The 14,590-nt window shown below is 38.5% G+C and overlaps 1 protein-coding gene across 8 annotated transcripts in view; it reads left to right on the top strand.

Moving 5' to 3' along the window:
• The window catches only part of FARS2 (phenylalanyl-tRNA synthetase 2, mitochondrial), a 255,190-nt gene that overhangs the window by 46,701 nt on the left and 193,899 nt on the right, over window positions 1-14,590 (top strand). For 4 of the 8 annotated variants that reach the window (XM_074872543.1, XM_074872563.1, XM_074872553.1 and 1 more), the window contains one exon: window positions 13,247-13,882. The exons of 1 other annotated variant lie outside the window; for it this stretch is intronic. In XM_074872543.1, coding sequence (XP_074728644.1) covers window positions 13,265-13,882 — 618 coding nt within the window. In that variant the 5' untranslated portion in view covers window positions 13,247-13,264. Of the gene's footprint in view, window positions 1-1,193; window positions 1,272-13,246; window positions 13,883-14,590 lie in introns of those variants that run through there. 3 more of the 8 variants (XM_074872532.1, XM_074872580.1, XM_074872591.1) reach the window with 2 other exon arrangements.

The raw sequence follows: 14,590 nt of genomic DNA, 5'->3' as shown, positions 1-14,590 counted from the left end.
AATAACTTATCAAAAAAAACCCCAAATCCCAAACACCAACACCCACCTGCCCCACCCCAAACTCCAATCAACTACCAAACAACAAAAAAAACCCAATGCCTAATAATTTAGTTTGAATGATGAAGGATCTGGTAATTTAGGGAATGATTTTCAGCTCTTATGTTATTCACTGAAATGTTTTTAGCTTGATGCGAGTAACTTTTTTAAAGCAGTGAATGGTGTTCAGTCTGGCTTAGCTGAGAACAGACCCCAAAACAGTCTTCGATATATTTGGGCTCTCATGCAGTATGAGGTAAGAACAGAGCAGACTCCTGCAACATCATCCAGCTGAGCACACCTCTTGGTGAGGCTGGAGGAGGGGTGGGGGTAGGAACATGTAAACAACTGGAAATGTTCAGTTGTAATTTACGAATATGAAATTATTTTATACCTACAGAAGTTGGATGTTTACAATTATGCATATAAATCTTCGTAGTTTTGCTTACATGTCTTTGAATAAATTGCCAGTTCACATTTGGGTATTCATTACATTTGTAGATAAATCAGATTCATCAGACATGATGAATATGATTTTGTCTACTCAGCCTCGAAAGTAGAGTCCATATTCATATTTCAGTGTTGTCTACAAAATGAGGTGATGTGCCATGCTAGGCCAAATTTCGTTATATCTAGCTGGACAGATTTCCTGTAATTCTTTTTTTCTTTGAGTATACATAGAGTAGCAGCATGAAAATGAAATTAATTCTTTTTTTTAAAGACCCAATAAAGTAATAACTACAAAGAAAAAACCAAAAATAAAATCAAAATCAGTCACTATATTGGTTACATTATAGCCTATACTTGGGAAATTGTAACCTTGAAATTAGGTGTAGAGAATAAAAAAAGTCTAAACTATCATTTTTATTTAATAGATCTGGGTGGTGGTCCCTGGAACTACGGGAATTTAATGTGAAGGGTTCATACTGAAAAAAAATTTAGTACGCATTATAAATCTGTGGCTGTCCCAGTTTGATGTTGTGTAGATGCTGGTTATATTTTCCTTTACTGAGACCTGATTGCCCTTACTCACCTTTGATAGCAGCGGTTCCTTACAGCAATAGTCCATTGGCTCTTACGAAGTTAAGGGAGAGGGATTGTGGCCATGTCTTTTACTTTAAAGTTAAGTCATTGTGACCTTCTTACATCCCATGTAGTTGATTCTGGCCTCAGCAAGTCATCATTTCCTACCTTCCTGCATACCACAAGACCTGCATCTCCTGCTCCTCCATTCGGTAAGGATTTGGTTTCAAAGCATCCTATAATGCTTTTTAATCCTACCGTAGATTCGCTTTTACTCTTCCCTCTGGTTGTGGTAAAGATTATAATTTAGAATTATTTAGCACTAATATGCAGTATCTGTCACTACTGACCTCACACTTCTTCCTGATTGCCTATGCTCGTGGCACCAGACATGACAATTTTCCTTTCTAGATGCTGTATCTTCATATTTCACATGGTCTGCGTGGCTTCAGGGGCTGCTACCATGGTAGTAACGTGTGGTGTAGGAAGGCACCCTCTTTGCTGTTTCGTGACACGTGATTTGCTTTCTTTTTCATTTACTCTGAGGTTGTCATAGGCTTTGTGTGAGCTCTGCTGAGCTCTTCGGCCTCGGTCTGCAAAACTCTTTAGCAAATGCTGACTGCTGGGCCAGGCCAGCACCCACGTGCTTTGGCCTCAGCAGAACCAAGTCCTAAGGCTGATGACGTGCTGTTGTTGCTTTTGGCTAGGTTTTCACTGGTAAATATGATTAAAAGATTATTATCTTTATTACCTGCCTTGGATCTCAGTATGTATTGTGTTTATTTGAATCTCAGATGATTCTGTCAGTTCTCACAACTGATACAGGAGAGATAACCCACCATGTAATGTTCTTTTCCTGGTTGGACTGGCAGGCTGGCATGGCTCATTCTGCATAATCTGAGATAAGAGCAGCAGTGGGGTTAGGTATAAAGTGAAACTTCCCCAAAAGAGGCCCTAACAAACAAAATTTCCTCATCAAAGTAAATGCTATTTTTGGTTCTGGTAAACGTGGTGATCAGAGCTGAAATCCTAGTTAAAAGAAGACGATTTGTGAATGCTGTGCTGGTTTGCAGGCCAGCCCTGCTGTGGAGCAGATACAGTGGCAATGGTCTGTCCCATGCTGCTTCACTCAGTTTGTTCCTTTCTTCTTTCATATCCCTGTTTGCCTCAACAATGCTTCATCTGTTTACCTTCCCATATCCCCTAAATGTCTTCTACCTCTCCATTTGATCTCTCCTGATCATACTAAGTACATGATTAAATTATAATGATGTTAAAGCCTATGAAGTTTGAGACACAATACAAACACAGCAATGACTCTGTGCTTCTTGCTCAAGGAATGTAGGTTTGAGCCTTAAAAATCTGCACATTCAGGGAGAAGGTTGTTTCAGTGGTAATCGTTCAGTATTTCTGAACTGTTTGGCATGATTCCTAATAGGCGATTTTTGGCAAGCTGCTTTTGAAACGTTTTGCTTCTATTCACAGTAGCCATTATACTTGTTAAATTGTTGATAAAATGATATTGCAAACAATGAAAAAAATTCTGAACATGGAGAAAAATGGCAATATAATCAAAACAATTTGGGAAGAAAAAATAAGTGAAAGACAAGATCTTGAAGTATAACACTTTTGAATTGGGAGCTGCCGCACTAATGGGTATAAATAATGCAGTACTTTTCCCATGGGGTATTGTAGAGCTTAATTGGTTAATGGCTGAAAAGCAGTTTGAGATCCTATATAGAGATACACTATGTAATGGCAGAGTGCTGCTTAATGAAAGTCTAAGCGCTGCTGCACAACACTGTTATGTATGTGTGTCCAATGGGTGTCAGTGGTGATCAAACCCATGGATCTTATTGTCGGACATGTTTGACATTTAGCAAGGTGACTATGTTTTGGTAAATCAACATACATTAATAACTTGCTTTATTTGACAATAGGACCACCTTCTATTTTAATGAAAGTTTTAGATTACTTTTTAATAGACGATAATGCTTTGCATGCTTTTCAAATTTGCTTACACTAAAAATTAGCAATGTCCCTTTAAAAACTAAGCCTTCAAATTTATTATATAAAGAGTACTGTATAAAATTACAGTATTCCTGGCCCTAAAAACATACTTATATTAAAATTATATCAAAATTTATGAATAAATTTACAATGTGGGAATAAATGGTAGGACATGGAGTCTGACTGAATCTTTTCTTAATCATTTTCTTTTGCAAGTTCCTCTTATGGAGAAATAATACTTGGAAGCTCCTGGAACTGATTTAGTTCTTAGGTCTTTGTGGGGAGTATAGATTTTAATACGTGATTTGACACAGTGGTTACAATTTTCTCTTTGTCTTTCTTCATTGCGATTTGTGAGGAAACCTCAAGAGGAGTGTATTTTTTCATTTTTGTGCACCTGTCCCTTGTGGGATTTTTTTTTTCTTTTTACATTTGCTTATGTGAGTTTTCAATAATTAAGTGGCTTCTGTCATGACAGCACCTTTTAGCTCACATACTACATGGTAAGCTAGTTTATCTGCAAAGAGTATCACTAGAAGTAATTTCTTGGAGTAATGAAGACTTGAAAACTTGAATTGTAGATTTTTAGAGGAGCTCATAGTCCCTTTTAGAAGTTAGTACCTGTTATTACTAATTCTAAGTCTCATTAATTTTTATCTTTAAATATTTCCATTAATTTCTTTATTGTTTTCTTCCAAAGCTTATGAGTGTGGACAAGCAAATTAAAGTGATTTTTTTTTTTCCTTCCCCTTTTCCCTTTTCTCTTTTAACCACCTGGTTTGTACTGCCATAGCTTGTTATCTTATTGTTAGTCTCTCTGTGTGACTGCCAAGGTTTCTTGAATAATTTTCTTGACAAATGGCTTACTCATTAATATTTCAGCCCCATTCCTATCAACCTCAGAGAACTGGTATGCCTGAGGCAGGGAAATGTAGTTCCTTCCTTAGGAGCCTTCTAATATTTTCCTTAAACACTTTGTCAGAGCCTGTGACAGATAAATGAAGACTGTGCAGTTCAAACTAGAGATGACATCTTTGTACACGCGTGATCATACATTTTCTAACTGGGAGGTGTTGAACTGCAGTGGAGTCTCTGCTGCAAACATCTACGTTTTCTTTTCTTTATCCATACTGAAGTCCATGAGACTTATTGATTCTGAAGTAAAATCTATAGAGAAATTTGTTTCTGTCTTTCTTTTCTTGATTGGCTGTTGAAATATACATATTCCTGGTAAAGGCTCTGTCTGTTCACAGACTTTCATTATTTCTATAATAGAGACAGACTAAGGTGCGATACTGCAGGTGAGTTAGAGTTGAGATCAAGTTCACATCACACCTAGGTCTGAGATGTGGATCTCTGGTGATATTTTGGTTCAAGATGGTAGCAAATATGTGAAACTGATCTCTTTAGAGCTTGGTGTGGCAGAAAATTGATGTGACACAAAATTTACAATACCCCCACCTCTACTTAGTGTGGAAACATAGGAAAGGCTAATTTGATTTAAATGTTGATTGCATACATATTTAAACCCTGAAATAACTCCCTAGTTCGAAATATTCATTACATTTATTATTTTATATTAATATTTAGATTATTCTTTTAAACTACAGCATGATGTCTAGGGTATTACTAAGGAGGGCATCTGGAGATCTATGGTGAGTCATGAATTTCCCCAGTTCTCCTCAAGAGTGGAAGGAGATGGTGGGAATCACAGTACTACTGGGAGATAGCAGATAAAGTTGAAGACTTTTAGTTTATAGATGAACTGAGAGATTCATGTTAGCTGCCTCCTCTGGCATGACCCATCTAAGCCATTTGGTTTTCTTAGTATTGGGTGGGCTGGGTTTGTTTCTCAAATTTAATTTTTTACTGTGCCATATGAGGAGTCTGAAACTTGGGTATTTGGGCATGTTGAGTATTTTGCAGATGGTTAAATGTAGCCCATTAGGTAGCATGTGTGTTGAATCTGGTACGTAAGGTGTTGCTGTGTTTTCTTCTGCCTTTTCCCTGGAGGAGACAGGCAATCGTGAATTGATAATGATGCCTTCTGAGTTGAAGGATATCTTCTTTGTCTACCACAGGCACTTCCAGAGGGCTGGGCTTCCCGGTTGGCCCACCAGGAGGATCCAGCACTTCTGGTGGCTGCAGTTGAGCCTTTCTGCCTTACACTGTAGAATTAAAGCATATACCTATAGCTTTATGCTTTCTTTCAGTGTATTGCGGTGTGCATCTTCATCTCACAGAGACCACTGATACATGGCAATGCCACCTATAAGTGACTTTCTCTGTATGAGAAGCAGTGCTGAAGTTCAGGAGGTTCTGCTGTTTCAGGAGTGCAGCATATACCACGTTTATCACCCCTCATGTTGTCGAGTTGTTTTATGGTGTTTTGGATTACTATCATGGAAATTATTAATACTTAATTACTTAAACTTCCTCTGTTGTCCTTTGTACTGTTACCAAGTCTGAATGCGTCCCATTCTTGGCATTTAATAACTGACTGCAAAAGAATTACTCCCTTCTCTTTTTAAGGCAGGATGAGTTCTCTGTGGTTTTATTATGTCCAAATGGTGTAGTTAATCAGTGAGAACTAAGAAAGTATACCACCACTACACATAAATACTGCTAATATATAATTTCTAAACAAATTAATTTTTACTCACATAAAACTCCATAGCAGTAAAATTCTTGATGGCATATACCTCTGTAGAAGAATACAGATAACCAAGTTGCAGATATTGGTGGAAAAAAGGAGGCAGAAGAGATAGTGGTAATCTTGACTCCAGTGAGGATTTTATAGGTATTTAAAAGTCTCTGTCTCTTTCATCTGTCAGTTATTTACAGTATGTCTTGTAACAAAGAAAACTAATTGGCAACATTTTCAAGGTATTGGAAGAAGAATATTCTCTCAGGAGACAAAGGTAGTGTTTTTTCTCTTGAAAAATATATCCCTTGAAAAATGGATGTATTTAAAAGCAGGAGACGCATTTGAGAATATTTAAGAATGATTTCTGCGTTGCCTTTTTGCAGTCTGTAATTTGTAATGAAATGCATTCAATATATATTTGTGTAATAAGGAATTTCACTTAAGATATGGAATTGACTATTAGCTGTTTTGTCTCATTGTGGAGGGAGGGAAGAGCACAGGTATGTGTAGTGGTTTAGTCCCTGCCGGGGTCTGAGACCACGCGGCCGCTGCCCCTCCCCCACAAAGGGAGTGAAATACAAAGCCCTGGGGCTGAGATAAGGAGAGGTTTAATACAGCAGTGCAACAGCAACACAGCAAACAACGACAATAACAGTAACAGTAACAGTAATAACAATGAACAGAGCAAGGTATGTACCGATACAGCAGTGAGAGGAACGGCTGCACAAACCCACGCGATCACCGATTCTTCCCGTGCTAAATATCGCCCGGATGTGATGTCAGCATGGTATATGAATAACCCGGCTAGAGCTTCCCCCCCACTGCTGGGGAAACTTAACCCTGTCCTAGCTAAACCAGGACAGTATGTCAGTAGGAGCTCAGGTCACAGCTGTTTAATTTTCAGTATTTTTGTGTGCCTTAGTCATTGCACACTATTGAAAGTTTCCACTAAAGGGCTTAACTGACATTTCTTCAGTAAAAACAAATTCTGTTTTAGTTTGTGAAAAAGAAAATCAAGAAATAATTAAGGTATAAATGAAAGAAAATTAGATACTGTTTCTGAGCAGGGCTGATTTTCCTTAATTTAATCTACTGTCATATCCTCCCCACTCCCCTTTTTTTTTAATTCCCTGATAGTTTCTTTCCTCTGTATTTGTTTATTTTGTTTTTATTAATCTGTTTTTTTCTGTTCAACTAAACATTATATGGTTGGATGGCTCACCTTAAACTTCTGAATTCTGCATGTTAATGAGTTTGGTGCCTTTCCATCTTCTAGAACCAGAAGTCTGAATTTGTTTGTCTTTGGTCCTTAACTTCTAATGTCAATTATGCTGTATACTTTTCTCTTGTAAAAAATCATATACTCTCAGAATAATTCAGCAATTTGATGCACCTGATTAGCTTGCTGATCACAAATTCCAGAGCGTGGATACTCTACTTCTGAAGTGCTTAAACCAAATTCACTGCAGGTTGTCTTGAAACACGATTATGTCAATCTTTGAAACAGTCTTATACCAGCTAGGCAGCACAGATGCAGAGTTTGCAAGTATTTTGACTACTGAAACACATTTTACCTGTCTTGAATCATATCTCTTGAGAAGTGTTATCCTTTTAGTAAGTGGGAAACTTGTGGATAAACCTGAACAATCTTAGAGTGACACTGTGTATCTGGGGAAACTGGTGCCTGTAGCAGCCTTTGGAGGACCCACGGCAAACTGAAAGTTGTTGCAGTGTGATATGAATACAACATTTGTCATCATTTTCAATATCCAACCTGAAACTGAATGTTGAGTGTACTCAAGTGATGATTCAAAATATTTTCAAACTGGTGCTTGCCTGAGGCCCTTGCAGAAGTGTGTTCCCCTCTCCAAAGACTTGCTGCCCACGATGACTATCTTAGCCTGTCCTGCAGTCCTGAAGAATGGTGAAGGTGATTGAATGTGTGCCTCAGAAGTACGGACCACGTTTTCCGTGCTTGCCTTCAGGTGCTCATATATGTAATACAAGGTATGAAATACTGGCCACTGCTCAGACAATATCAGTGAAAAATGTTCGTGGTTGTTAATACCTTTTATTTCATATTTAAGAAGGTCTTACATGTAACGCTGACAGAAAACATGGTCATGTCTTATGCCAGAAAAGGTTTTTTAATTTTCTTTCTCAATATTGCAAGCCTCAAAATGTTGCCGAAGGTAGCATCATGATTAATGTATCACTATTAGAGAGCAGACAGCAAGCCAGCTTATGACACATTTTTGCTTCAGTTAAGAAAAATAACAAAAAAAAAAGTTACTCTGTATGTTTCTTGGAACCTGATGATGGATTATTAACTAGATGAACTCCAAGTGCATGAAAAAATTAAGAGCCAAATACTTGAAGGCCTTGTTATCTTGCCTGGTGCTTTGTAGCGCATGCAAAATTTTCTCCATTGGGTGTTTTGCCATCATCAGGGACATCTGAAAATGTTCTGGCTTTGGAAGGTCAGGTTCTAAAATGGATCCATTCTAAGTTGTCTGTAAGGCTATTTCAGACGTCTGTGTGTATAACATAAATTCAGCATGCTCAATAAGAGTGAAAGTCTGTTCTAGTGTACAACAATGTATCTGCATCTTAAAATGAGCTTAAAAAAAACCTGAGCTCATTATTAGTATTGCATGCAAAATAATTTCTCTTATATCCTATGCAGTGTAGATGTGGTCGTGGCAATACAATGATATTTGCTGCTGTATGCCTACATAGTTTTCAAAACTAAAATTCAATGCTTAGCTAAATTGCTAAGCAGACTGGTAAATGTCCAATTTTAGCAGCCTAGCATATGTTTATAATTTTTGTTTTAACATATGCTATGTTGGTTGAACTCCCCTCCCCACACATACGGTAGATAAAAGCTGTCACATCACAAAATGGTGGCAGCCCAACTTTTCTAACATTTTCCATGGCACTTCAGAGTCTTGCATTAATTAGCTATTCTTGGATAGGAGACAGACTCTCATCTTTGTAAAATTTTAGTTTCAAACCCATCATGTACTTCGGTTTATGTATGCAGTAGCCCATCTGTGTTTCTGCAGCCATAAACAGTAAAAATCACAGGGCGTACAGAAAAGCGGTCAGCAAGAGTGAGGATGCCCTTGGCTCACAGATATGAATATCTAGCAAATGGCCCTGAAAGCAGGCTTGTTTGGATCACTGGTGGGCTCTAGTTTGCTCAAACAAGAGCATTCTCTCTCTTCCACTTTTCTAGGAGAGGTGGGTGAATAAAACAACACTGGTGCGCAGGCCTTTTTCTTTTCAGTGTGAGCTGCTAAACTACCCCTCTTTTCTCCTTCTTTTTCAAGGCAGGAGTAAGGAATTTCACTGAGTCTACGATTCTTTCCTAAACCCCAGTGGAGTAAACGGGACTTGTGACAAATACCACTGCAGCTGTGATAATGCTGTCTTAATCCTTGCTACACTGTGACATGGAAACCTGAATTTAGACATGAAGGGACATGTCTTAACAGTACAGCAATATGATCCCTTATCACATCAAACTGCCTTTTGCATGTGCTCCAAAATCACAGTATTTTTTGGTATTCTTCCTGCTGTTTCCCAGTTGTTAAGCCTCCTGACTGTGTTGTTAAGCCTCCTTACTCTGCATGTGTAATGTCTACTGTGCTGCTGCATGGGGGATGGTCGGTTTTCTGTGGGGGATGAGGAAGCCATGCCCATCAACTGAAACTGCTGTAGAAACGGCACGGGGTCTGTGGTAGAGGACTGACATTGGCAAGTGCAGTCACATCTGTGCCGGGTCTATCCACAGCACGGACAAGGTTGTTCTGATGCCTTCATCCCTGGTGGCATGGGTGCCGCCTCCTGCCCTCTGGTCTACCTGGGATCTGCTCAAAAGCTTGTACCCACATGCCGGCATGGTTCCAAATGTACTGCCAAAACATAATGTATGATATCATCTCTATCAAAGATCTGAGTTCCTGCAGTTGTATTAGACATCTCAGTATGGAGATTGAGGTACAGGGACAGGCCCATGGAGCTTCTTCAGAGGAGCTGCTGAGGTACCCAGGAATGTGACAGTGGCATTGACAAGGTAAGGACCTGTGTAATAGGAGATGGTGGGCCCGGTTCTTGCCCGTCCACCTGCAGTGCTTTGAGATGCCCCACTGGGAGCTGCTGGCAGGCAGCCTGCTTCCAAACCCCTGCCTCGGCTCCCAGCTGTGAGTCAGAGCCACTGTCAAGCCCAGAGCGCGTGACCCACTGGTAATGCTGGTGGAGCACTTTGCCATCTTTGCATCATAGATGCGAGTGGTGGTTGTTCAATGTTTATTTCCCATTTATGTATTTGTTTTCAGCCACAGGACCTACAGCTGCTGTTTGGCTTGCTGTGGTTAGCTGGCTGGCAGTGACTGATGTGGGATTTAGGTTTTGTCAGTGTGCACAGAAACCAGTTTCGTTTTGCTGCCAAATAATAAACATGGTGGAAATGAAGGAAGAAAATTATAAATCTAAACTGTGCTTTTTCAGACCTTTAGATAGATGTCTACTAGAAATAACTGTCTATTTATTACAAGTGAACATAAATAATTAGTGTATTTTTAGCATCAGTTATTTATTGCTAGCAGAAGAGTAAAGAGATTTCTTTATTTTCCAGTGTTGTTCTCCACCCTGTTAAACATTTCTTTGATTTGAAGGTTTCCTGTATGGTGTAAAGAGTGTCAACGTGGCTTTTTCCCTCCTTCTCTATGGCTTCTCTCCCCAAATGTAATTTATCACCAGCTGAGTCGAACTAAATCCAATATCATTTTTTGTAATGATCCTGGAAGTAGCATACATGAGTCTGTGGTGGGAGATGGGAGCAGAAGAGTGTTGGTGAAGGACTTCCAGTGTTTCTGTCTCTCTTGTGTGATACCATGTTGATGGCTCTTTGCGGTACTTGGACACTGGATAACTCTTAACTTTTTTTTCTTACTGCTTACAGTAGATTTTGCTTTAGATTAGAATAATAGTGCAGATAGTAATGCAATTTAGCTATTTAAGGCACAAGCATAATGTTAGGATGAAAACTCTGATACAAGTTCATCTGTAGATTTTTCTCCCGTACAAGTTTGTGAAAGGTATATATCACTTTCTCAGAAAAATTAGCAAATTAGCATTTCTAAACTATCAGAAACTGATAGCAGTGTTGCTCTTTATAAATACTGAAAAATCATCAAGTAAGCCCTTAGGGATGTATATGTTAGTCTCCCTTAAAAATCATGAGTCCCCCAACACTTATGGTTCATGTTCTTTTTCCATAAGGTTATAATCATGAGAAGAAATGTTTATGTGAAAGTTAAACTTCTTACATGGTTGTCTGATTCTTAGACAAATGGTATTTAGGAAAGCAGCAAACATCACGAGACTCATGATAAAGTCACGAGAGTTTTTCATACGTTACAGTTATGTATAAGTTTTGAATTGAATTTTTTGAAAAAATAAATGTTTGGGCAGATGGTGATATTTACTTAAGGGAAGCTGAATTCATTATCTGACTAGAACTGGGTATTTCAAGCAGCTGTTTGAAAATGAGAACTCACTTTCCATGAAGGAGAACGTATGTTTGGGGAAAATGGAGCCTCTTTTCAAAACGTAAGGCTATCCCTTCTTTAGTCTATGTCAGAGGGGTTTCGGGTGTGTGTGTGTGAATTCATTTATGGAAGAAACTTATCAGTAATGGCCAAGACCTAATTTGTTGACATTGTTTCGCAAACCCTTAAAAAAAAAAGTATTCTTCCTTAAAAGTTTCCAAACTAGGTAAAAGTTGTAGCTGCTCTTTTTTCTTAAAGATATTTGACCAGAAAAAAAGATTAAACCAAATATTTAGTAATCTTACGCTACTCCACCAAATTTAATTTCTGACTACCCAACTTGTCTTTATTTTGATATATTGAGATACAGTTACTTCAGGAAATAGACCTGTAGAGAATAGAAGTCAGAACCCGTAGAGGCGTTAAGTCAGAAGGAAGCAAGCCAAATATGAACATACCCATTATCTTTTACAGATCTGCTTTTTTGGGGACTCTGTATTCTAGAATGTGTCTGTTCTGTTTGCATATATATTTTTGGAGCTTAAGAGTATGAAAAATAATCTTAGCTTGTTTGTTCTTTTTTTATATTTGTTTCCCTTATGTTCCCGTGGAAAGCTAACCAGATGCCGTAATCCTAGCTTAAAGATGGAAAGCTATGCCTTGAAGACTGAGGTCTATTCATTGCTTATGTCCTTTCTTCCCCCATTTATTTAAGATTACTTTCATGGGAAGTTCGTTCACCCAGGAAATCTGTGCCCTGGATTTCTTGGTTCATGGAGAAATACAAACCAGTTTGTTTTTTGGAGTAGATGCCTTTCCCCAGTCACTTAACTTCTAATGCCTCTATTTTCCCATTCCGTAATAAGCAATTGTAATGCTTAATTATTTTACTGGAACCTATGCTAGTATTTGTGAAGCCCAACTAGGGATTTTGCATCTCAGAACGGGTTTATGCCTTTGGAGTGACCGAAGGGCTTGTGATCCTCAAAACTCTTTGGGTTTGGAATTATGTCTTTGAACACTCCAGAGTAATGCAGTTGTGTACACGTGAAGCACAAAGCCTGTTTGTAAACAGGGTGGATGTGTAAACATGGCCCTTTGACAGGAAATGAGTTGTTCAGTTCAGACATTTTTCAGAATCTCATCACTTCATTCACCTTCCTGATACTGGGCAAGCCTCCCTGCCCAGTACAGCGATGTAAGAGGTGAAAATGGCCATTCTGGGAACATATGGAAAAGGGGTTTTGTGCTCACCCCAAAATGCTAACATTGCTTCTGACTATGTGGAGCCTTTATTGTGATTCTTGTGCAATACTCATATGTGAACTTAATATGCTGTTTATATATAAATATATGCCTTGTGGTCTGGCCATCTGTTTTTTCACAGTTGTTCAGTGGTTTGAAAGGTTAAACCGGTTTTGTTTGGCATTAAGTAAGAATTAATGATGATTGCATAGTGTGTGTCACATGCATCTGGTTGATGTAGAATGCCTTCTGTAGCTTCTGCTAATGGGGGGAGATGATACAACAATAAGTTAATGCTTGGGGTTTTATTACAAGCAAGCCCCTGACTGCTGAAGGGCGTTGTTAAATTTCTGAGTTTCTCATAAGTAGTATTCAGTTATTGCCTCATATTTTAACCAGATGAAAAATACTGTTTCAAAGAAGGCCTGATGTTTATTCAGCTGTAAAGAGTAGCAGTATCTGGAATGGGGTTAAGGCTAGGTCTAGAGTCATTAATACTGAAGCAGTGATGCAGAAGACTGATAATTGAATGAGCTATCCTACCTGAAATTTGATCACAAGGGTATTTTCCCTCTTCTGAAATCAAAATAATAGTTTATAACAGGAACTTTGTCATATTAATCAAACAGACATTTGGATTTCACTTATCCCTGAGATACTAGCAACTCCTGCAGCAAGATTGCAGTTCCTAACTCAATTTTTTAAATTTGTCTTTCTCTTTCTCTAGATCATAAAAGAGTTTGCAATGGCAATGCTCTGGAAATTCATGAGAGTAGCTAAGTATTCTAAAACAGCTTTATCACCAAAAGTAAAGGTAAGAGGAATTCCCACCCATTCAAGGTATTCTTCATCCAAGTCTATACCTTCAGATTTTGCTGCCAACACACCTTGCTCAAATACTGTGGAACTGCTTGGTAAAGCTTACCCTCAAGATGACTACAGCAATGTCACAGAGAAGATTCTTTCCAAGGTGGGGAAGAACTTGCACAACACAAAGCATCACCCTTTGTGGCTAATCAAGGAGCAGGTGAAGGACCACTTTTACAAACAATATATAGGACGCCGTGGGACTCCACTGTTTTCTGTCTATGACGGTCTTTCTCCAGTGGTTACAGTACAGCAGAATTTTGATAGTTTGCTTATCCCACAAAACCATGCCAGCAGAAGGAAAGAGGATAACTATTATTTGAATCGTGATCACATGCTAAGAGCACATACATCAGCGCATCAGTGGGACTTGATACACTCCGGCCTAGATGCCTTTCTGGCAGTGGGAGATGTCTACCGCCGTGATACAATTGATAACACCCACTACCCAGTCTTCCATCAGATGGAAGGAGTTCGGCTCTTCTCCTGTCATGAGGTAGGAATTCTGTAGTTGGGATGAAAGAGATTTTGGGTAAGTTGCATGATCTTGTATTTGCTGTAAGCAAAGTACATACACGTAAACATGTTACAGCAACACATGTTATGCCGTACACTGATAAAGATCAAGTGATTGATCATGTAGTGATACCTGTAATTTGGGAAAAATATAGGTGGAAAATGTTGAATTTGAAAACAACTATAAACTTCCCTGAAAAATGTGGAAAAAAATGGAAAGACAATAGTCTTGAAAGATAGCAAAATAAAACAGTATCTGAAAGGAAACAGCTTGTTCAGCTAATGATCTGTACAATTCAATTCTAGTTTTATCACAAGTTTCTTCCGGTGAGGTCACTTTACCAAAAAGTCTGTCATATTAATACTTGCAGGAGTCATGGATGTGAGTTGTTGCAGCTACATCCAGAGTACACTTTTTATTCTGTAATCTTTTTACTTTTAATAGCTCTAACCTTCTGTAAATTAATGTCTTTTTTAATGAATTGTTCCATTCTTCATCTCATCCTAAAGCTGCATTGAAGGATTCATCTGTTGCAGCTGATAGTTTTGGGTGTGTGATACATACACAGTAAACTCATTAGAGTCCAGACGAATCAGCTAAAGAGCTCTAGGTAGATGTCCAAGACTCTTGAGTTTATGTATTTTGTTGGCACAGCTTGCATGTTCTGCAAATGCTTGGGTGTCATTA

Source organism: Strix uralensis, chromosome 1, assembly GCF_047716275.1.
Source record: "Strix uralensis isolate ZFMK-TIS-50842 chromosome 1, bStrUra1, whole genome shotgun sequence".
Classification (NCBI taxonomy): Eukaryota; Metazoa; Chordata; class Aves; order Strigiformes; family Strigidae; genus Strix; species Strix uralensis.
Note: the sequence above shows the minus strand (reverse complement) of the source record. Positions and strands in the feature narration are given on the sequence as shown.